Below are 24,741 nucleotides of genomic sequence, written 5' to 3' on the forward strand. Positions count from 1 at the left end.
TTTTTGGAACAACCATGAAATACATACATAAAACGTCACTATGCGGTATCTTTTTCTCCGCACAACATACAGCGGGTTTAATCCCAGTTTTAGATTGCACGAAACTTTCTCAACAGTTTTGGCGTGGATGATATTGACCCTAATTTGCTCTGCTATAGCATGAAACAAACATATAAACATGTTTTTACTCTTTCAGTCATGATGACCTCAATTAACCCTTGATTGAACATGTTTTCCTATACGAAGAAAGTGTGTTTATGGGCATTTTCTTGCATTTAAACAATTTCATCATAAGTACTGGATCTCCTGTAAAATCCTTGGTTCAGGTATTACCCGCATAGAACAAGCGACGCTGTTTTAGAGTCTGAAAACGACCCGCACGACCCCAAAAACGGGCGCCGGCCCGACTCTACAAAAACAGAGGGTCTGAGGAGGTCGGCCCGGCGTCTAAGACTAGGTTTCAGACTCTAAGATTCTACCCGGGTATACTCCAAGGTTTAGGTGATAAACTCATTGGTTTAGATGATTAATTAGTGAATTATGTGATTCTAAGGTTTATATTTTAAACTTCTATTATAGGTTTAGATGATACATCCATGATTCAAGTGATTAATTCCGAGGTTTAAATATATAACTCCATGGTTTAGATGATAAAATCTATGGTTTAGGTGAAAAACTCCATGGTTCAGATGATAAACTCATGGTTTAGGTGATTAACTACTTATATGAGTTCAGAGAACACCTTATTCAAGACATTCCTACCAAGAAACCAAAAATAGAATGGATATTATGCCTGAGCTATGGATTTTACTCTAGAGTTCATCACCGGAACCATGCAATATTTCACTAAAACCAAGAAACCAAAAATAGAATGGATATTATGCCTGAGCTATGGATTTTACTATAGTGTTCATCACCGAAACCATGCAATATTTCACTAAAACCAAGAAACCAAAAATAGAATGGATATTATGCCTGAGCTATGGATTTTACTCTAGAGTTCATCACCGGAACCATGCAATATTTTACTAAAACCAAGAAACCAAAAATAGAATGGATATTATGCCTGAGCTATGGATTTTACTCTAGAGTTCATCACCGGAACCATGCAATATTTCACTAAAACCAAGGAAGTTATGACTTAAACCATGTCATTTTCCATCTAAACCATGGAGTTTATCATCTGAAACTTAGAGTTTATTATCATCAACCAAAGCATGGAGTTATTTATCTTATTTACGGTGGTAATCATCTAAACCATGAAGTTATTTATCTAAACCATGGAGTTTATCATCTAAACCATGGAGTTTATCATCTGAAACTTAGAGTTTATTATCATCAACTAAAGCATGGAGTTATTTTTCTTATTTACGGTGGTAATCATCTAAACCATGAAGTTATTTATCTAAACATTGGAGTTTATCGCCTGCACCTTAGAATTTAACATCCTAATTATGAAATATTTCATCTAAATCTAAAAGTTTCTCATTCAAACCTTGGAGTTATACCACCTGAACTGTTGGGTTTATCATCTAAACCTTGGGGTTTATCCACTGAACCATTGGGTTTTTTATTAAAACCTTGAACTTAATCCCCTGAACCATATAGTTTTTTATTTGAACCTTGAAGTTTATCACTTATACCTTGGTGTTTGGCAGATAAACCTTGGAGTCTAAAAATATGGCTTCGAGTTTATCACCTATAATCTTATAGTTTATCATCTAAACCATAGTGTTTCTCATATAAATCATGGAGTTTTTCATTTAAACCATGGAACTTTAATTTAAACCATGGAGTTTATAATTATATCCATGGACCTTTCATTTAAACCATGGAGTTTATCATGTTATCTATGAAACTTTCATTTAAACCATGGAGTTTATCATTTTATCCATGGAGTTTATCATGTTATCCATGGAACTTTCATTTAAACCATGGAGTTTATCATTTTATCCATGGAACTTTCATTTAAACCATGGGGTTTTCATTTAAACCATGGAGTTTATCATCTAAACCATGTGTAGTTTTTTCATTTGAATCATGAAGTCTATCATATAAACCATAGAGTTTGTCCTTTCAACCATGGAATTTTCATATAAACCATTGAGTTTTACATTTAAAACAAGGAGTTTTCCATCTAAACCATGGATTTTTTTTATACAATCCTTGGATTTAATTACTTAAATCATAAATTTATCATCTAAACTTTGGAGTTTATCACCAAAACCACGGGTTTATCGTATAAACCAAGGAGTTTTACTTCTAATCCTTGGAGTGAAAAGCCTGAACCATGGATTTTACAGGTGTTCCAGTAAATTTTCAAAAGTAAGAAAATGCCCGCAAAAACATGTTCTTTGTAAAAAAGGAAGAACTTATTAAATCAAAGGTCAATTGAGGTCATTATGACTGAAAGAGTTTCTGTCTGTTTACGCGAGCATAGCGAGTTAGGGTCAAAAACATCCAATCAAAAAAAACTGTTGAGAAAGTTCCGTGTAATCTAAGACTGTGATAAAACACGTTGTATGTTGTCCGAAAATAAAAGATATCGCATTGTGACGTTTTACTTATGTATTGCGGTTGTCCCAAATTAAATGTCATTAACTACCAGGAAGGAGCAGAAGGAATCCAACTGACATCCAGCTTTCACTAGGGACTGATCTCATTCCATGTGATTTTAATCAACCTATTTTGTTCGGGAGTGTGATGGCAAAACATAGTCAAAGTTTAAAATAACAAAAACTTACACCAACAGGTCTCAAAGATATAGGAATAAGAAAATTTGAGATTATGGCAAGAACTCTATTCCTTTAGGAAAAGGCAAAGTTCTAATTAGAACTAAATAATGGTAAAAAAATTTAATTTCTAATTTTAAAATGTCTGAAACCATGACTCTGATTGGGAAGTTGGGATGAAAAGTTGAATAATTTAAAATTTTTTAGCTATGGGAAGCTACTCCTAGGATTTGAGTCAAAATTGATCTGAAATCAGAAGACCTCATCGGATCCAAATATGGTTTTAGATTTCTTGATCCTTTTAGTAACATCTAATTCTGGTTCAGGTCAACTCTGAATTATCTGTTAACAAAAGTAGTAATCAAATTACAACATCCAGCCCCCAAAAGAAATAAATTTTATTTAGAGTTTTAGTGTACCATTGTCGCATAAACTTTGATAAGAAATATGTAAGAAAAAACATGCATTGCATTACAAACCTCAAAACGGGAAAAAATTAAAATTAAAATCTAATTTCGGAATGAAATTGGATTTTCTCTTTTATTCTTTTAAAAAAAAATCCGCATGAAGTAAAAAAAATGTTGTTCAGAATATCAGATTTATTTAATATAAACACAATACACAATGTTAAATGCAGTAAATATATTTTAAAGATTTGGCTTCAAGGGAATATTATTTTTTCTTGACGAAGTCGGGAGAACTTAAGAAAATTACAGTTTTTAACTCTTATTGTTATTTCGAACATAACGAGTTTTATCTACACTAATAAATTTTTTATTCAAAATTAGATGAACAGATTGTACAGCGAAGGAAATACGACATATATTTATTCATTTAATCTATTTGCTTGTTGCAGAGCATCGAGCGAAGAACAAAACCTATAACTTTATCACGACTGGACAGTTGAGAAATAATCTTTTTTAATATGCATTTTTGGACATTTTAGGGCATTTCTTTGTTAATCGCCTGAATAACGACGAGGTTCTAAAAACAAGTAAAATTAATTTAGCTCACAACTCCTTAGTCGGTAAATAACTTAAAGCTACACAAATCACTGCAATACGATTACCATTGACCCATTTCCAACATAAATGAAAATTTTCACTAAGTATTTCCATGCTTCTAAACACAGTTTATATCTTGGCGAGCAACCTGCGATTCAATAATCGGTTTCAAACCGCAATTCTGCATACAAATTATAACATTTGCGAATTAAAAAAGAAAAAGCTAATTAATCGTACCCTTCTCTAAAATGACTTAAAACTATTAATTACTGGAATAAAATTTGTGCAGCAGCAATCCGATTTTTATAGTTTTAAATGAATAATACAGGTCTATGTACATTGTACAGCACAGACTAAAAACAAGTTTCCTTACAATTCCAATTTAAGAATGTAAGATAATTTTTTGTAAGATAAGATTATATATTTTCAAGTCAATGCGAGGATGAAAAGATAAATAAAAAGTAAATGATTAAAGAACCCGAGGTTGCAAGCGGTGAATGATGATCCTGTATATAGGGAGATATATTTGAAAACTCAAATACCCCTGAATCTTTATTTACTTCTAATTGTGCTTCTATGGCAGAAAGTCGGTGTTTACATTTATGTGAAACCAGAATTTGACAGCCGAATATTAAAGTATGGTTCTGGTTGCGAACCCAACAAGTGACACATTACTTTTACTGTTCAAGAGATGAATAATTATTATTTATAATGATTGATTATTGATCCTTGTTACATTTAACGAATCAATGATCATGAAAGAGGCCTCACACTTCTTTAGTAGCCCAATGATGACAAAAGATTAATACTAAGTAGATCATAAATGATCAAATTTTAAACATACCAGGTCAATGATCATGATAAAACTCACAAGATGATAATTGATCATAAATAAGCATTATAAGATGACGAATGATCATGAATAAACATTACAAGATGAAAAATTATCATAAATAAACATTACAAGATGATCATTGACATAAATAACATTACAAGATGATCATTGATCATGAATAAACATTACAAGATGATTATTGATCATGAATAAACATTACATGATGAAAAATTATCATAAATAAACATTACAAGATGATCATTGATCGTGAATAAAATTGCAAGATGATGAATGATCATGGATGAGATGAGAAAGATCCCGATGCTACTATATAAGTGTGTAAAGAAGAATAGGTTTGGTTTCTTTCACTGTAGGAACAGAAGACGACAATTAACCGTCAGATTGGGGCGGGGTGAACCATCCTAATAATAAAATAACTAATTTGTTTCATATTTACAACTTATTATATAATCAAAGCATCCTCTTCTTAAAACTCTCAAATTGAGGCTGGCTGAAGACGATAAGCCATTTAGCAATTTTATAACCATTTTTTAGACATCTTTAAATATTTTTTTTTTTAATTCCTGCGTTTTATCTGTAATATACAAACTTCTCACGTGTCATTTTCCTCCTAACATTTCTTATTATACTTTTTTCCCCTTTCAATTTAAAAATTTCTTTTACGAGAGGGGCCCTGCTAAAACAGCATTAGGCTATTAAGTCCGCCTGCTACGGATCTGATTTCTGATTTACTTATAGTAATAATAATGCAATATAATTTTTTAAATCAGTGCATAAGATTCTTTAAATGGATCTCAAAAAATACATTTTTTGTTCGGAGCAAAAGCGTACTAATGAGTTTGTAAGGCTGTGGAGGATAAATCTATTTAGATTTCTAGGTGGAGGAACTTCACCCCCTCCCCATATCGCCTCCGATGCCATGGGGGGGGTTAGCTGTAAACGCACTGGGAACCATGGTAGTTTGTTAGTAAAAAAAAAACTCTCAGAAATGCATTAACAACATTTTTATTCTGATCTTATTGTCATTTAAGTGTTAGTCGAATTATTATTAATTCTTCGCATTTACTCGATTTTTTAAAAACAATAAATATAAATAAAAGAAGAAATAAATACCATTCTTCTCATGAATATGAACTAGAGATCGGAAGGAGGATTGGGCTCTTGCGAGACTATAGGTTCCCTGAACAAAAAAAAGTAAGAACAAGAACAGAACAAAAACAAGAAATAACAAATAGAACCAAGAACAAGAAAAAGAAAAAACAGAACCAGAGGCAAAGCCTACAATAACAAGAAAAGTAAAACCTAGAATCACAAGAATTGGAAGAACAGAAATAAGTAGAAAAACAAACAAAAAACAACAGGAAAGAATAAGTACAGGGCCTATAAGTACAAAATATCAAATAACAAGAGCATGTTATGAAGAAAACAAGATTAAGATTTATAAGAAGAAAAAACTAACCTTGGGAGCATCGAACTTTATCCTTGCTTTCCCTTTCACCAATGTCGCGGATATCTGAAGTATCACAGCTTCCACGGTATATGCTGAACTCCAACCCTGGTTTAGATAATTAGAAACTAAGAACTAAAAATTGTTCTCTTCCAAGTTCGGAAAATAATTACAAGAATTCTAAGTCAGAAACAACATTGAAATCATTACTCTTAAAAACAGAAAAACATATTTGTTTGGCCCTTTTCAATTGTTTTATATGAATATTTCATTAAAAAATAACTATTTCTTATTGCTGTTAAGTGAATCTAAAAAATACCTGGGGTGTCATCAGCTCCATACATAGGGCTCCGCCGTCCAGAACATAACCGCCGCTCAGAACCGGATGAACCATTCGGACAAACGGTGGATCAAATGGAAACGTGTCCTATATAAAACGTTTCTTAAAACCAAATCAATCAATCAGATAGATAAACGATGCCTACTTGATTTAATCCGTCAAGTTATAATCTTATAAAATAAAATGCAGGCATAATCAGAAAGACTCGAAATTAATTGAAAAGTTATTCAAGCAATTTTAAATATATATTTTTGGCAATTTTAAAGGCTCAAATAAAGGCAGATCAAATTTTGGAAATGGCATGACTATTTTTATTTTGTGATTATCGTTTATTAGATCATATTTATAAAATTAGATAGTAAAGTCGTCTGGTTAATTGTAAATTAATTCCGGGTCTTTCTGATTAGCACTGTATCAGCTAGACAAGATTCTGTTTTTATGTTTTCCTAAAATCTACAGCATTTACGGAGTCTCATTCATAAAGTTAGTTCCAACTGAACAAATTTAAAAGATGTTTGGGATTGTTGTAATCTCTAAACAATGAGCGAGAGAAAAAATAAATTATCCAACTAACGTTGTTAAAAAACAGCAAGAATTTTAGAGATTTGTACGGATCAAAGATGTCCATGACGGCCAGAATGACCAATAAGAAAACACAGGTTTATCATTAAGTTTTTAAATGTATGAATATGTTTTTCTCTCAAAATAATTAATAATCCTTTGATTAATTATTATTTCCTCAACTTAAATAATGAATCATCTGAGCAATCCCTTAACTAATAACAACAATACCTTAAACATGAAAGAAAGAAGAATATGATCCTTGCCCTCTCTTTCTCTAAGGAGAAGGAGGTCATTGGCAAGGGGGGAGTCAGGGTCAACCCGTTGGATTTTCACGTTCCATTCGTACAGGCTGTCATTCACTAACTCAACCTTTAAGAGAATTTATGTGAAGATTGAAATGAGGTGTTTATTAAAATATAACAATCAGTACTACTTTCATTTTTATCCAATTTTTCAATCAAGATTTTGTTTATATAGTTTTTGTATGTTTATTTCTTTAAAATAAACTTTTATTTGTAACGCTCAATTTGGTATCAAAATAGCATGGTTATCCTCTATATAATATTTTTTTTTCCACGGGCAACCCGGGCCCTTCAGCTTGTATTCATTAAAGTTGAAATTTGAAGCGCATATCTTTTTAAGGTTTAGTATTCTAAATTCGAGTTTAAAAATGTTTTGATCGGGGAAAGTATGTTTACAATATACTTGACAGCCTTGTGATCGATTACTGAGTAGACTGAAGAAATTATTTAACCTGATATGCTCCAGACTTGAAGTTAGGAGATTTGTAAATATCTCGTAGTTCTTTCATTAGTCTGTCCGTAGCTTGGACACTCCCAGATACTGTCCCCTTCATGTAATCACGCCTCTGGTTTGCTTTTAGTCGTTCCAGTACCTGCAATACGATATTATTTAGAATACTAGGGTACTAGGATACTAGAGGATACTAGGATATACTACGTGATACTTGGAAATTCTAGGGAATACTAGAGGTACCAAAATTCATGGGGATACAGATGAAAACAGAGGATACCAGTATTCTAGAGACTACTAGAATACAAGGTTACTAAGGGGTATTGGCAAACCAGGATTCTTGGAGATTAAACGCGGATGAGATCTGCAAGAAGCCCCATCTTATACAATACAGACCACCTAAAGATGCAAGGTTATAATGCAAGGAAAGGTAATTGCAGTTGCGTATACTCTGAGTACTATAGAAACCAGTTCTCTCTAGGCGGAATTCGTAAACAAGAATAGATGCATCAGTGTTCCGTTCAGTATCCGAGGTGGATAAAAGCATTTAATTTTAAAAATTTTGATAATTCACATAAGTTTCCTATGACCAGAATGTTTCATTGATTTTCAATGTGAAAGATGGATCCCATGTCAGGCTGTGACATTCGTCTTGCGTTTACATTACCGCCAACAGACAGTACACTGCAGTACAAAAAATGCGTACACCTCTGAAATAACTTTCCTTGCATTATAACCTTGTACAGATGTATCTAACACTTACTGGTCGGATATTACCTGAACCAGCCCAACCAACCTCCTAGCAACACTAGGGGAAGTGACGTGAAACCAGGTTACTAGGGGATAATAGGAAGCAAGGAAACCTGCTATTGAAATTTTATAGGAACCAAGAATACTAATTACCATTAATCATATAACCGACATTGCCCGACACCCCCCTCCTATTTATTTTAAGAAATCCCGACTGCCATTGGTTGCATATTGTATAAAAACCCCGATCATTACCTGTAAGTGCTCTGTGTTCAAATCCTCGTCCTGTCGGGCCTTCTTACTAATAGCCTCGATATCCTCCATCTCTAGGGGGATCTCATCCTCGTCCTCATCCTCCATCTCAACCTCACTCTCACTCTCCTCCTCAGCCTCTACTACCTGGAAAACAGGAGTGCATTTTCTTCAACAATTCTCACCATTTATGCTATAATTTTTTTCTTTCCAAAGGGAGTTTATCGCTGAATTGTAAATAGATCAATTTGTTTGTAAAATAAATGAATCTATAAAATAAAGCTTATCGCTCATTTATATGGGTATCCTGTGGGTACTAAAGGCTAAAAGATTTTTTTCTTCTTTTAAAAATATACCGGAAGCGGCCGACCTTTTGTTCCTTTAGTTTGTTAATAAAAAAAGTTACAAAGAGAAATCACGCTAGTTCCGTTTTATTCTCGCTGATTTTTTTTATTAAATAGATTTGTTTTGGGAAAGTAGTTTAAAGATTGGCCACATCTGATGGGGAGAAACTACAGTAGAAGGGGAATCATCAAAATAAATACTCGTTTTCATGCTGTCCGAGAATAATTAAAAAAGAGGAAGTAAACAAATAAATTTATCCCCCAGCCATATTCATGTAGAAGGTAAAAATATTCTCCTGGGGATAGATTTCTCAAGAATATAAAAACAAAAATATAAAATCACCTTCATTGGTTGTATATTAACCATTAGGGTATCAACCTCAGGGGGCAGGGGAGCTGAGAATAGATTACATAGCTCACGAACCAACATCTTAACCTATACCAACCAATTAATCAATTATTCAAATGATCTTATTGTTTGTCCCCGACAGTGACACCCAAACTATCATTCATAAGTTTAAACAATGAAAAAATATATATATTTTGTACGATTCAATATGGTTTGATAAGGGTTGGATAAATTATTTATGTTTTTTGATATTGTGATTGTGTTGTATGTTTTGGCTAGATTTGGTTAAGAATTTAACTAAGACGAACTAATCTGAAAGTTAAACCTACTATCGCTTACAAAATGTATAATTTTTAATAAAATATTCAAAAATTGTCGTATTTTAACTTGAAGCGTTTTTTAAACGTATGTTGAACAGGTGAATATTGTTCAATTTTGATTTTGCCAATTCATTTATGTACTTTAATTCTTCTAACACATCCTAATGTACAATGTACAATGTATATATTGTAGTCTGATAATGACAAAAATATTTTAAAACATTTCTTTTGAGCCTCAGACCAAGTAATAACATCTAGACTTAAATATAGATTAAAGCTTTAAGTATATTTTTATTTAACCTGATATAGTAGATGGTTGTCTAGTCCGGAAGTGGAGGCTAAAATAGAAACTGCCTCCGATACTTTAGCGTCCTCCGATTCAGAAAACCAGACTGGAGGCGACTGAGGGTATGTTTCCTGAAAAAAAAAATTGATAAAACCTCTGTCTGAAGTTTTTTAATATATAGGACTGGGAAAATATGGACCCGGATCCAGGTCATTAACACTTATTAAAGATTTACTGATTTTTCCAACAGAGGAATTTTTGATTTATTTTTCTTTCTTTTTTCAAACTTATTTGATGAACCATTCAGAGAAATGAACATTTTTCACAATCTCTTTTTATCGTAACAGTTCAGATTTGAGCTTTGAGAGCAGAAGAGTTTTTTAGCAGTTTTTGGTCGATATTTTGCTCTTGGATCCGGATCCGTGGATATTTTTGCGGATCCGGATCCAGGAAGCTAAAATATTGCGGATCCAACGGATCTGATTCCGGATTCTAAGCATTGTACATGCTGTGTCGAGATAATTGCACAGTGCGAAACAAAATATTTCTGAAGGAAAGTTTCGCCTACTTTGCAATTAAAAAATGTCTGTTACCAAACTCTCTAAGCGTCGAGTAATGGGGGAATGAGTTTAGTTTTTTAAAATATCATTAAACTAAAATCAAGTTAAAGGATTCCAAGCGATAACTTAGCAAGAAAAATAAGCGTTACCGTGATATTTGCATGAATAATATGCTTCCGACCAGTGGTATCCACAAACTTACAAGTTAACTCATCAACACTAGCTGACACTATCTGTAACCTGCAACAAGAGTTTTATATTTATACAATTAGGCTAGCCTAGACAATGCTGTGTTAGCCTAACCAATATTAAACTAACCTATACAATATATTAGGCTAACCTAGACAATACTATGCTAGCCTAACCAATATCAAACTAACCTATACAATATAGTAGGCTAACCTAGACAATACTATGCTAGCCTAACCAATATTAAACTAACCTATTTCCAAAAATCGTTCTCTAGGAATATACCTATAAAAACTAACCTAAATAATATTAAACTAACCTAGAATATAAAAACTAACCTAAACAATGTAAAAACTAACCTAAACAATATGAAAACTAACCTTAACAATATTTAACTAACCTAAAATGTAAAAACTAACCTAAAACAATATTTAACTAACCTAAAATATAAAAAATAACCTAAACAATATTTAACTAACCTAAAACATAAAAACTAACCTAAACAATATTTAACTAACCTAAAATATAAAAACTAACCTAAACAATATAAAAACTAACCTAAACAATATATATAACTAACCTAAAATTTAAAAACTAACCTAAACAATATTTAACTAACCTAAAATATAAAAACTAACCTGAACAATATTTAACTAACCTAAAATATAAAAACTAACCTAAACAATATTTAACTAACCTAAAATATAAAAACTAACCTAAACAATATTTAACTAACCCTTAACAATATAAAAACTAACCTAAACAATATTTAACTAACATAAAATGTAAAAACTAACCTAAACAATATTTACCTAACTTAAAATATAAAAACTAACTAACCTAAAATATAAAAACTAACCTAAACAATATTAAACTAACCTAAAATATAAAAACTAACCTGAACAATATTAAACTAACCTAAAATATAAAAACTAACCTAAACAATATAAAAACTAACCTAAACAATATTTAACTAACCTAAAATATAAGAACTAACCAAAACAATATTAATCTAACCTAAAATATAAAAACTATCCTAAACAATATAAAACTAACCTAAAATATAAAAACTAACCTAAACAATATAAAAACTAACCTAAAAACGATATAAAAACTAACCTCAACAATATTAAACTAACGGTTCTAACCTAAAATATAAAAACTAACCTAACATGAGTTTTGTGAAATGCAGCTTCTACAGCTTTTATCTCCTGCTTCAAAACATTAAGGCAGGCCATACTGGCCGCTTTAATAATCTGAAATAATCATCATAGAAGTGGCCTTTTTCTAATATTGGCAATATTCTATTTTTAATTCGTGATTTTTGATCCATGGGGAAATTAAATATTTGTTGTACTAAATTTGATCATTAGAGAAAACTCGAACCTTACAAGAGGTTTGGTTTGGTTCAGTGCCGCGTTCTTCAACTAAATATTTCTTCTGCAGCGTATTAACACAATTTCAAGGTTTTTTTTGCCTTTTTTACTAATTATTCGTGAAATAAAAGTCTTCTTCTCTTTCATGTCACAAGGTTTATTAATTTAAACAACGAAATCACTTTTTTGTGTTGTATTTGTAGGATAGCACATTGGAACGCAGAATTCGGCAGCAGACATTTTAGTTCTGAGAGATTCTAATCAATGAATCAAATTGCAGCTGTTTGCAGAACAAAATTATATTTATTTTACAAAAAAAACTATATTTATTATTTTCATTCATCCGTACATATACAGAGCGTCTCATATCATAAAAGATTATCTCCAATCTTTAACGCCTAAAATACGCACATAATTCTCGAAAAATTTAGCATTTTCTGCAAAAAATGTTCTAATTTGTCCTCTTCAAATCCTCCAAATCGCGGGTAATTTAGACCCATTGACGCGGTCTAATTTTATGTTGGACATTTTGTGGGTTAATGTTAGGCTCGTTGGACTAATTTCTGTTTTTCTACTATCAAAGCGCGCGGGTAATTCCCTGGAGAACGAAAATCGTTCTTTATGACAGACCCTTAAAGCTCGACATTGTCATAGTTTGTACTCCAGATCGTAAGTTTGGTCAACTGTCTCTAAATTAAATATATATATATAACAAACATATTATTATATTTTACTCAGTCACTTAAGTAGAAAAGATTATGTCCGAGCAATATAATGTCTCAGACGTCATCAGTCAAGAAATTATCTTATCCTGTTAGATGCGCACGTACATACGTACGATTTCTGAAGGATCAAGATCGTCGAGCCAAGTGGAATCTATATCAAGGAAATCGCAGGCCTGTCAATTTTGTACATGATTTTAGCAAAATTATTTTATGTTTTATTATTTTAGGGTTAGGTTAAGTTTAGAAAATTTATGGGCCGAGCGGTGTGGCTAGGACAGGCTAGGAGAGAGGGGGAGGGTCCAAAAATCGTTCTCTAGGAAATTACCGATAAGGGTTAATTGTAAATAGGATGCCCCCCCCCCCCACTCTCTTATCGGCAAGAGTTGTAGCCTTTAATTATCATGATACGAAAATAGTTGATATTTATGGCTGTAAAGTGCATTAATTTGTATAATTTGGCCTCAAAGACGTTTTTGCGCAAAGCGCTTAGATTAGGACGGGATAGAGCAAGCCAAGTGGCAAAATTTTTATAAGAATTGTGTCCTAGAATTATTTGAATAATGTTGCTTTAAAAATAATTCTAATTTCAGATTTGTTACTTTATTTTAATGTCCGTTCGTGCACATCAGATTCACGCTTGGTGGAGACTAAATCAGAGACTAAACCTTGTAGCAAATATATTTGCGTCAGGTAATTAATCTTTTTAGTTGTATTCTCCCACACACCCATCCACCCTTTCCTTCTTGATCGGTTGGACCCCCTCCCCCTCGCACACCTTTCCACTCTCTTAAGTAAATTTCAATGAAATTCTAATAACACGAAGGACTGGGGTTATATTATCATAAAGTCGTCACAAATTCCCATGTTTATTGGGACACACTACCTGATAATTTGGTCAGTTATCTTGTTTGCCAGTATTAATTGAACGATCACAATTTAAATTGTTAAATTCTTGTCTTTCTTCAATCTTAAAATTCATGGCCCAATTTGATTGTCAAATTAAAACTTTGACAACAATTTATTTTATTGGACGAGGAATGATTTGATTCTGGTAAAGAGGGGCGGTATGTGGAAGGGGGACCGGAGGGGGGGGCTGGTTTCCCTAATCTCTCTGATGCGTCATTACTACTGCGTAGTTCATTTTACAAACTATAATACGCCGTCTGTGTTACATTCAGATATTTCCTCACCAATATTAACTTGAATTTTATCCTAATTTTAGAACTAGTTTTAATATGTTTGTCAGAGGAGTTAGAGGTTGAATTCAAGAAAAATCAAATAAGTGAATGTTGAAGATTTTTTCTATTAATAGGGTTTTATAGCACAACAGTGACGGATGATAAAACGGCAAGGGCTCAACTAGAAGGTAGAAGAATACATCTGGGGTGTTTTAGGGTTTTATTTACTGAATTGTGAAAAATAATTTTTTTAGGGGGGGGGGGAAATAAGTTAAACATTTAAGCATTAAAAAGTTATAAAAAAGTATGAAAAAACTTGCCTTTTAATGTTTATTTTTTTCCCCCCAGACCCTAAAAAAAACGGGTGTAATTCTTAAAAATATACACCCCTGTTTTTAAAGGAATGGGTTGGCACTTTTATGATTGAAATGTTCAAATCATTTTTCTGTTAGTGAAATGAAAAGAAATTGAGATTTTTTCTTGCAAAATCATTCAGCACTTAATGTCCCTTTGAAAATTAATTCACTAATTCATAATTACAAGCAAAATTATTATTTCCGTCTTGAAATGCTAGACTGAAAACGTTGAAACTTAAAAGTCGTTTTTCCCAAGTCAAACAATTTTTTAAATATCAAAAAAACAACAACTGGACAGTATTCAGGGGTTCGAGGCGTATAACCTTAGACACCCATGAAAGCATGTTTTGATGTAATTGAAAAATCCGAACGATCTATGTGAGTGTGCAGTCCATTGAAAAAATATTTTTAACATTTCAGAACATATTTTTTAAAGTATATTTAATTGAACAATTTTTGCTGTTTGTTGATATTATGAAAAACTTTTTTCATGGTTGTCCCAGGATTATTTACAGGAGAGATTTTAAATTATAAATATCCGGTGATCTATTGTTATAAAATCTACTTGGTTCAACCGTTTGGAGGTATACTGGAACCAAACCAGCCAACATACCAACATTTATTTTATTTTGTTAAAATCCTTTTTTCCCTTTTCCTAATTTAGTTAAAAATGTTTCATGTTTTAATGCTGAATTGGAGAAAATAGTTGAATATTATTGAAAAATATTGTTTAAAGGGACTGATTGCGTAATTGCAAGGTACCCTCCATGTCGAAGTTCGCAATGCCCAAGTCACAACGGTACCCTTGAAACCTGTATCTGATCAATAATGTGGAAGATATTGTCGTTTTTCTAGGTTTACATCTATATATAAATTTGGCTTGTCTGTCTGTCTGTTTGTTTGTTTGTTTGTATCCAATAAACGTCAAAACGGCTGAACCGATCGGGCCCAAATTTTTTGTGGGACATCTAGGGACCCCAGGGAAGGTTTATGAAAAATCAAAATTTCAAATATTTGTCTCTATCAAAATTCGATAGTCATTAAATTTTTAAAAATTTTGAAAATCCGCGAAATTTTTTGTAAAAATCCGCGAATTATTTTTGTTTTGTTTTACGATGTACACAAAGAGAACATGTTCACAACTAATTTAGAAGATGGGCGCGACGCGCCATCTAAGGCTAGAAAGAAGGGCGCGAAGCGCCTTGAATTTCTAGTGTTTTAAATTCTGATAATTCTTATATACTTAATTTCCTGAAAGAATAATGCGTTGTGAATCGGGCATCATTACCATCTTAACATGAAGGCTCACTTGCAGGGGCGGATAAAGGAGGTGGCGGCAGGGCCTTCGCAACCCTCTGAAGAATTCAGGGGGGGACGTAGCCCCCCCTTAGATTTCAGAATAGCTCCTTAATAGCACTTAAGGGCAAGAAAACCTAGTGCAAAACAGGAAAATATATATCTTAAAAAAATTTTGTTCCTTAATCTGGATGTTTTTGTTCCGAAATAAATCTAGCACCCCCCTCACTTAAATCCTGTATCCGCCCCTGTTTACTTGAAGTTATACTTACAGTCCCTTGAAGGGGAAAATAATGTAATTTACTTGTGTATATTATATAGGTAGTAAAGCAAAGAATACAGGAGTACCTGAGGTACCAACGACATGTTGTATGTCTGGGTGTGCTAACTGCGTCTGGTTGAATTACGCTGAAGATTTAGCAAGGTAAAGATTAAAACAATGTTCAAAATGATACAGGGAATAAGATTGACCCTTAGATTTGAAAAACATTATTTAGATATTTTGAGAACAGAGCTGAAAAGTTAAATATGGAAACCCTTTTATCTGAAGTTGAAGAAAAAATTCAGGCAGGGAATTTTTAAATAAAGTACTTATCCTTCGGAGATTTTCAAACTGTCAACATTTACCAAAAAAACACATTAAAATTTAACGATTCTTAAACAATTATTCCCTGCTCTTTTAGGATCCGATGATTAAATCGTTTATTAAAATGGAGATTCGGTTTAAATACAAGTAAACGTCAAGTTTGAAGTTAATCTCTCAGAGTGTAACTTCCATCAGAAGAAAGGACGCCAAATTCCAGTTAATGATCTCAGTTTTTCAACTAACTAAATTCAAAATTGTTTTCCAGTTCAAGTAAATCCTTCATCTTTAATCCAAAATTTATCTCGGAACCGGTGAACAAAAACCAGATTTATCTCCAAACTTTTCAGTCGGCCACAGTGAAATTAATCTCAGGCCTTAAATCTCACAGATTTATCTCCGGTTGGTATATAGTGAAGCTAATCTCAGGCCTTAAATCTCACAGATTTATCTCCGGTTGGTAAATAGTGAAGTTAATCTCAGGCCTTTAATCTCACATATAATTTATTATTGCAAACTTTATCTCTCATATTTAGCTACAAAATACTCAACAATGAAAAAAATTAGTCTCCCAAATTCATCTCCTAATATCTGAGAGGACTAGTCACTAGTTAATCTCTCAATTTATCGCAGATCTATGCCTAGTCTATGCAGAGTGAAGTTAATCTCAGATCTCTTATCCCCAAAATGTACCTTAAAACTTCTCTACCGGGAAGTAAATCTTCCAGATAAGTCTCCAAACAGCAGTTAATCTTCGAACTAAAATGTTTGTCTTCCAAGTTGAAGATACCTATGTTGTGTTGAAGAGTAGACTTGAAGGGGAGAAGGATCATGACTGTTCTATCCTTTGTTCTAACTCATATAACCAGTTTTCACGGATACAAACCGCCCAGGCTCTTCAAACCTTCTTCAACATAGACAAGGATATTATTCATCTCACCTTAAATCATGTTAATTGACTCATATTTTTCCTTTAAAAATACATATTTTTTTGTAATAATACATCCTTCAGTTTTATGAAGCCAACTGTTGAAAAGTTGAAAATTTCCCCCCAAGTTACCAAATTTTCGCGCATTTTTTTGATGGATGAATCTCAGATAGAGCATGCGGGTGTACCTGAATCCGAATATATATCCTTCCATGAATTCTTGGCCTTTATATTCCAGAACGTGTGTAGTCTTCCCTCCACACCGAGGACAGAGGCTTTCCTGGACTCTCTAATCAACCTCTCGGCCTCAATCCTGAACAGGAGGAGAAACTTCAACTCCCTGGAGGTTCTCAAACCTCAGGCGGAATCTCTTTATCATCTTAAGAGTTATAAAAGGCTTCTTGATAATATTGTGAACCTTGACCCAACCACTAGAACCTGTACTCAATGCAGAAAAGTGTTAGAGTCTCTGGTTGAGTTGAGAACACACATGATAATATTCCACCTTGGGTCCGACAACTGGAAGCTGCTGCAGCCGGGGGTTGCAAAAGAATTGCGCTGTGCTCCTTGCTCACAACAATTTTACTCTGTCTTTGAATATTTACTTCATTTAAACTTCTGTATAGGGAAGGTTGGGCATCACATATGTTTTTGACACACTTGAGGTTTGATTTTTAAGGTCTTTTCATGCTGGAGGGGGTGTTTTATTAGCGGGGGAAGGCAGTCGGCCATAAGCCACAATATTTTCCCCTTCCATGCCATAAATTACTCTTTTTTGTCTTCCGGCGGCCATTAGCCACAACCGTAGTCTTCCATTCCATCATTTGAGTCTTCCGGCCAAAAATACTTTTTTAAATGGTATATTTAGGGATTTTAAAGTGTGATTTTCAAAAATCCAGCAATGTTACACAAAAAAATCACAACTTTAACAATTTTTTCAATTCAACTTAAGATTAATATATCGGTTGTTAATTTGTTAAACAACTGCTTTACAAAGAAATTTTTGGCAAATTTGACTGAGTATTACATCTTGAAATATTACAAAGTCTAACGCTTATTCAATTAATAACTCGCTTTATAAAAATAAAAATAAAAAATGGATCCGGATCCGGAACCAGTTTATTTCTCAAAAGTTTACTGAATTTTTTTTAACAAAGCAGAATTTTCAAATTATTTCGCTTATTTATATGCTTAAACTTGATGAACCATTTAATCCGGATCCAGGAAGTCAAACCAACGGATCCGGATCCTAAGCACTGAAAAATTCCCTACAGTCGTCTCTGAAGTCTCATCTTTTGTGGGTAACCCTGTACTCTTATAGCATTTATCTAGAAATCTAGATGCCTAACCTCTTTTTAGGCTCCCGGGACCTAGAGAAAACTGCTTATATTCGGAGGATGAGAGAAATGAAAACTTTAAACATCTCGAACTCCAACTTCTGCCACCTATGTATGATTACCCTGCCCTGTCGGGAGAACTTCCTCAAGCATCTGCAGGTTCATGATGATGGGTTTGATCAGGATCCGCACAACCTTATCTGCCGTAACCCTAAGTGTGAGAAGGCAGCGGTTTATATCTCTAGTAGGAAGGTATCCATGACAAACTCAATTCTTACAACGTACTCCTGAAGTTACATTCTTAAGTTCTTTTACAAGTGCCACGGATCCGGATCCATTGGAACTGTAATATTTTACCTCCCTGGATCCGGATCCATTGGAACTATAATATTTTACCTCTCTGGATCCGGATCTGCAAAAATGTTTGGATCGTGGTGGACAATTTTCAACCAAAACATTGAATTTTTTGTGTGTGTTTATGAGTTGGTCATGATGCCTTGGTGTATAGGGAGGCTAGACTGTATATTCTAGTGAAATCCATCAACAACTACAGCGTGTATACGTGTGGGGCGTGTGGTATAGATAAGCTCAAGGGTTCAGCTTACACTCATCACCTCAAAACCCAACATATTGGATTAGATGTTTGGAACAGACTAGACTCAGGGTAATATAGTGGTATATTTTTTAAATTTTCCTTCCCCCTGGTCCCCTCTTGGTAAACATTGATGAGAGGTTTTGCATATTTACTTCTTTTCTTTTGGACTTGATTAATTAGCTCAGGAGATGGACCCCCCTCCACACACACTTCAAATTATAAGAACATTTTTCGTTTAAAAATAGTTTTGATTCTTCAGAAAATGTCGGAATAAAACCGTTTGTTTTACGAAATAGAAAATACACTAAATCTTTTTTTAATTTGGATACTAAGAGCAAAAAATTGTGAATCTTCTTTTTAGGAAACAAACCTATTTATTTGATTTTTTTCTGTTCGAATAAGGAAGAATTCAGACATATTATTTTATTTTTAGTTTTTAATTTTCTTATTCATTCCTACTAGCTTACTTTACCCAATCCAGATAAAATATGGGCAACGCTAAAAATAAAGCTATAATAGTTGAAATGTTTTTGTATTCATAGTTAAAACTATATTTTCTTATTTCATGGTGTACCTTCTTTAAACATTTTTATATAAGAAGAGTGTATTATAACTAGCTTGGGAACCCAGGGCTGCCCAGGATACTAAAAGTTACTCTCGCCGTTTACCCGCACTTCAACGATTTTAACGGGAAAGTAGACCCACTCAATTTAGAATATCTAAGCATTTCCGTTAATCTCCCAAGTTCCCAAATTAAATTTTGAGCCAAATCGGTATAGGGGTTCTTGGGTTATGATCGGACAAATAAACAGACAGACAAACAAAGATTGCAACTTTATACATATAAATATACAGATACATGATGCTTATAGCTATTTACATTTATTTAATGGCTTAAACACTATTTAAAACATCACAGAAACTTAGGAAGATTGATATAATTGTAATTTATAATCGTTTAATGTACATCGTACATACATAAAGATTCTGCAGTGAATTATCAAGGACTAATTGGATTTCTTTGTTCCCGTGAGTTCTTCACTGATCTCCCAAAGACGCTTTGCGTCTTCTTTAATTAGAGCCCGGGGCGCTGGAAGTTTCTCTCTGAAAAATCAATTAGAATATCATGAAAAAAAACTTTTATTGCAAAATAACACTTTCCCAGTTGGGGGTTCCCGTGGGATTTTCAAACCTTGCTCATAATCCCGAGTGCTTGATCCACTGCATGTGGACTTCCAATTTGAGGTTAAATGTTTAATCTCTTCAGTTCAGATATTCTTCCCCTGATCAAAGCTCCCTTTAACCCTTTGATCGTTTTCCCTTCAACCCCTGACTGAATATGATTACCATGCAGGATATCGAAAAAAGATTAAATTAATCTAGAGAGTAACAAAAGATCCCAGCTCTGTTTATATTTATTTAAGTTTGATTAAAACCTGCAATCACTGTAGTATCTTCCAGTTTGATTCTCTAGTGAATCATCCAAGCAACAAAATAGACTTGTCTGTGCACCAGACTCTACAGTCTAGAAATAGCAAACATTTAATAAATAATGGACGATGTGTTTTATATATTGTAGGAGGATGTGTTTTTGTATTATTAGGATGTGTTTTGTATATTGTAGGAGGATGTGTTTTTGTATTATTAGGAAGTGTTTTGTATATTGTAGGAGGATGTTTTTTTGTATATAATAGGATTTGTTTTGTATATTGTAGGAGGATGTGTTTTTGTATTATTAGGATGTGTTTTGTATATTGTAGGAGGATGTGTTTTTGTATTATTAGGAAGTGTTTTGTATATTGTAGGAGGATGTTTTTTTGTATATAATAGGATTTGTTTTGTATATTGTAGGAGGATGTGTTTTTGTATTATTAGGAAGTGTTTTGTATATTGTAGGAGGATGTGTTTTGTATATTTTAGGAGTATGTGTTTTTGTATATATTAGGATCATGTGTTTTGTATATTGTAGAACGATGTGTTTTGTATATTGTAGTACGATCGTGTTTTTATATTGTAGTACGATGTGTTTCGTATATTTTAGGACGATGTGTTTTGTATATTGTAGGAGGATGTGTTTTTATATCTTACGACGATGTGTTTTGTATATTATAGTATTAAAGGAGAGGGAAGGGTAAAATTTTACTAAGAATCAAGAAAATTTCGTCCATTTTTAATTTTTTAAACAAAAAATCGAAACTAATTTGAAGATTCCTTGAAATTATGAATGAACTTACTAGAACTTAGAACAGTTTATACAATGTTTTTCAAAGTAACATCAGATAGAACTTGCATATTTATTATTTATACTCTTAAATTTGTTGCAAACATCATTTTACCTTTATGAATGGCATGACAGCCCACTTAACAAATACACCAACTAAAGCTCCATAACTGTCCCCCATGTGCCGGCCTAGATCTGTTGCAATCACTCCAGGATGCAGTGAATAGACGTTAATTCCATTCTTAGCTTCTCTCTCGGCTAATTCAGATGAAAACAAAACATTGGCGAGTTTAGATTGGGAATAAGCTTTAAAGGGTTCATACTTGATCTTGTGGAAGTTGATATCATCAAAGAACATTTGTCCACGCTCATGCGCAGTAGAACTGACATTGACAATCCTAGTTCCTGGACCTCCTTTATGCAGGAGAGGAAGGAGAAGGTCTGTCAGAAGGAAATGTCCGAAATGATTCGTCCCAATCTGCATCTCCAACCCGTCCTCGGTCCTGCTCAAGGGACAGGCCATTATTCCTGCATTGTTGAGAAGGATATCAATCTTGTCTAGGTTCCTGTTCAGTTTCTCCGCACACTCTCTGATACTCTTAAAACTGCTAAGATCCATCCGTTCTACTAATATCTCTCCTTCCGTTTCTCGAATATCATTAGCAGCTGTCTCTCCTCGTTCTAAACTCCTGCACAACATTATCACCTTTGCGCCCCTTCTGCTCAACTCTTGGGCGCACACCTTACCTATACCAGTGTTAGCTCCTGTTACCACGACAACCTTCCCATCTAATCGTTTCTTAGAGAGACATTTTGGTCCTTGCATCCAAACTTTTATGCAGTTTAATGATAAAATCGCTGCAATGCTGCCACCAGCAATTGTTGGTAAAATTGACATAGTAGTTTTTCTTGAATATTTTTTACTTTTATATATTCTGCTACTTCGCTGATTGTGTGGTTAATGTCACTTTGCACTTGTAATCCTTGTAATATATAACCGAGTTCTCTGATTCCGAAGCCTTACAATGTTCACAGTGTTGGGTTGCTGAACATCTATTGTATCCGGGTTAAATCTATATAATACAGCGCAGACTGACTGAATTGAACTGTAGTAGAGAAAGAGAGTAGAGACTAGGAGTAGGACTGAATTCTGTGTACTGGCCTGAACTGGCCGAGCGGGGTTGTTGGTTGGCTTTCCTCAGGAGATCAAAGAATACGTATGGCAGATTTTCTTTCTTTTTTGCCTGCATATGCATTCACTCGTATTCCATCAGGCGCGTATGCGGGATTTTAGCCTGGGGGGGGGGGGCAAAATTAATTTTTTTTTGTCCTCCTCCCCCGGAATACTTTTGTTCAAAACTTCAATTAACTCCATTAAAATACATTAAATACACTAAATTTTGTGGTTTACTAACATTATAGATCCTAAAAATAATTTATTTGCTCGAAAAACTATAACTTAAACTTTTTATCTTTAAAGTTATCACTTAACTGCATCAGAGCTAGCCAGTGGCGCAACTAGTAGTGTTGTGAGGGGGGGGAGGGGGCGAAACTTTATTTCCACGGGTTCGGGGTGGATTTTTTTTTGTAAATGAAAGCGGTGTTTTAAGGGTTTGAAGTCGAAAAAACCAGACATTTGCAAATGTTGCAGGTCTGGCTCTGTGTTTAATATATACCATTTCTTCTTATAACCCATGGCTTGTTTTTATGTTAAGAAAGATAACTGTGCTGTTAAATGATCAACATAAGTCATCTCGATAAATGTGTGCGCGAAGCGCAACCAAATTATGTCCTAGTGTCGTTTTATGTATTTCTTAGTGTCTATACATAAGATTTTTGTAATTCATTACTAGTCGACGTTTGCTCATAATTCATATATAATCTTTCTGTAGTCCCTCTGCCCTTGTTTGACAATAAAGCCTTCCTAAACAGAGGCGCAACTAGAAGGGGGGCGGCTGGGCGCGCGCCCTCCCCTAGCACCTGAGAGAGGGGGCCCCCCCCCCTGCAGAATGAAAAGAAAGAAAGAATGGCGAAAATCAGTATCACAGGAATAAGAAAACCAATAGAGTTATTGTAGAAATTTTATTATACTATAGTTAGTTTTAAAAAGAATATTTTATCTTTCTCAATTCTCAAGGCTAAAGGCTATCGTAAACATTTAATGTAAAAAAAAGTTCTGAACTGTATTTTATTTGTGTTGAGTTTATAGAGTACTCGTAGATATCAAACTTTGAATTCTTATGGTAAAATATTCCAAGTTTGAAATATCAAATGTTTACACCAATCGGTGCAAAGATTTAGGGATTAGAATATTTGAGTTTGTGGCAAAAACTCAGTTCCAAATCTAGAGAAAATTCTGAACCTGGCAAATTTCTAACTGATTATCATATTCGATAACTAACAAGATTTATCTTCTTTCACAGAATTTCTGTAAAATCGAATATGAATTTAGATTATGAATGTTGGTTAGATTAATTCAATAACTTCAAGAGAAAAGGTAACATTATCTGTCCTTTTTCAATGTAGATGATTGAAATTATTATTTACCTATGTATTTTTATGTTTTTTTTTTCCAGAAACTATAAATGATTATTTCTTGCAATTTAATCTGTAATTAAACCAGGTACTTAAAAAATACTCTTTTGCGATTCGCACACATATTCAATGAATTGACTCATATCATTCATTTTACAGCTGTTGGAAGTATAAATTTTGTAAAAACACAAGAACAAAAAATCGATTTGAATTGAACACAGCCAAATCTTCCAACTTAAAATTTCCTTTTTTTCGACTTCAAACCCTTAAAAAAGCACTTATGTTTTTGAAAAATTTTCGAAAAAGGGGGGAAACCCCCCCAAACCCGAACAAAATAATATATTGCCCCCCCCCCCTAGCAAAAGTCCTAGTTGCGCCTCGGTTCCTAAAGCCTGGAAAAGTCCTTATAGTCGACAAAATCTTATTTCTTTAAATTGATCTATATTTAAATGCAGTTTTCTTTGGTCGTAAGTTGTTTTGTAACCTTAAATGTATGAATTGTAATCCTCATAAGAAGAGAACATATATATATATATATTTTGGAGGGAAAATTAAATATTCCTGAATTTCTTTAAGTTGAAACAGAGACAATAGTTAGCAGGGGCGTAAATAAGGATTCTGTAGGGGGGGGGGAAATNCCCACCCCCTAGAAAAATATCATGATGTATATCAAATTATTGGTCTTGGTTGGGTTTGATTTGCATTTTCCACTCATTTTTGGCATTTACAAACTCCATCAAATAAAGGCAATTCATTTACTACTTTTCAGTTTTCACCTTGTTTTATATCCTTCATTATAGTCATTCATTTTAAATTAACTACAAAGATCTTTAAAAAAACTGAAGTATAACATAAAAAATAATTT

The 24,741-nt window shown here is 33.4% G+C and overlaps 4 protein-coding genes across 8 annotated transcripts; 2 read left to right on the forward strand and 2 right to left on the reverse strand.

The window, feature by feature from the left end:
• Positions 1–3,490: 3,490 nt before the first annotated feature.
• LOC111717828 (ubiquitin-conjugating enzyme E2 Q2) lies at positions 3,491–12,024 on the reverse strand. 3 transcript variants are annotated; one of them, XR_002768926.1, is made up of 12 exons: positions 11,914–12,024; positions 10,707–10,797; positions 10,012–10,128; positions 9,386–9,478; positions 8,702–8,845; positions 7,698–7,838; positions 7,172–7,312; positions 6,359–6,466; positions 6,052–6,147; positions 5,706–5,772; positions 4,215–4,993; positions 3,491–3,871 (listed from the first exon to the last, which is right to left on the reverse strand). XR_002768926.1 is itself a non-coding variant. In XM_023493275.1 (11 exons), the coding sequence occupies exons 1-11, from the start codon at positions 11,982–11,984 to the stop codon at positions 4,962–4,964; spliced, it is 1,101 nt and encodes a 366-aa protein (XP_023349043.1). In that variant the 5' UTR covers positions 11,985–12,024; the 3' UTR covers positions 3,491–4,961. The 3 variants fall into 3 exon arrangements, 1 of the variants encoding a protein (XP_023349043.1); XR_002768925.1 differs by having other exon boundaries at positions 3,491–3,884; XM_023493275.1 differs by having other exon boundaries at positions 3,491–4,993.
• A 1,391-nt stretch (positions 12,025–13,415) lies between these two features.
• Positions 13,416–16,445, forward strand: LOC111717831 (oxidoreductase-like domain-containing protein 1). 2 transcript variants are annotated; one of them, XM_023493282.1, is made up of 5 exons: positions 13,416–13,537; positions 14,160–14,213; positions 15,999–16,101; positions 16,175–16,248; positions 16,361–16,445. In XM_023493282.1, the coding sequence occupies exons 1-5, from the start codon at positions 13,456–13,458 to the stop codon at positions 16,372–16,374; spliced, it is 327 nt and encodes a 108-aa protein (XP_023349050.1). In that variant the 5' UTR covers positions 13,416–13,455; the 3' UTR covers positions 16,375–16,445. The 2 variants fall into 2 exon arrangements, with proteins under 2 accessions (XP_023349050.1, XP_023349048.1); XM_023493280.1 differs by having other exon boundaries at positions 16,175–16,244.
• A 555-nt stretch (positions 16,446–17,000) lies between these two features.
• LOC111717829 (uncharacterized) lies at positions 17,001–19,936 on the forward strand. Of its 2 annotated transcripts, XM_023493277.1 has the most exons (5): positions 17,001–17,183; positions 17,358–17,814; positions 18,548–18,777; positions 19,038–19,189; positions 19,738–19,936. In XM_023493277.1, exons 1-5 carry the CDS (start codon positions 17,025–17,027, stop codon positions 19,766–19,768), a joined length of 1,029 nt encoding a protein of 342 aa, XP_023349045.1. In that variant the 5' UTR covers positions 17,001–17,024; the 3' UTR covers positions 19,769–19,936. The 2 variants fall into 2 exon arrangements, with proteins under 2 accessions (XP_023349045.1, XP_023349046.1); XM_023493278.1 differs by lacking the exon at positions 19,738–19,936 and having other exon boundaries at positions 19,034–19,174.
• Positions 19,937–19,985: 49 nt separating this feature from the next.
• Positions 19,986–22,484, reverse strand: LOC111717830 (retinol dehydrogenase 13). Its single transcript, XM_023493279.1, has 3 exons — positions 21,457–22,484; positions 20,557–20,645; positions 19,986–20,224 (listed from the first exon to the last, which is right to left on the reverse strand). The coding sequence occupies exons 1-3, from the start codon at positions 22,237–22,239 to the stop codon at positions 20,128–20,130; spliced, it is 969 nt and encodes a 322-aa protein (XP_023349047.1). The 5' UTR covers positions 22,240–22,484; the 3' UTR covers positions 19,986–20,127.
• Positions 22,485–24,741: the final 2,257 nt, after the last annotated feature.

This window comes from Eurytemora carolleeae, unplaced genomic scaffold, assembly GCF_000591075.1.
Source record: "Eurytemora carolleeae unplaced genomic scaffold, Eaff_2.0 scaffold1392, whole genome shotgun sequence".
NCBI lineage: Eukaryota > Metazoa > Arthropoda > Copepoda > Calanoida > Temoridae > Eurytemora > Eurytemora carolleeae.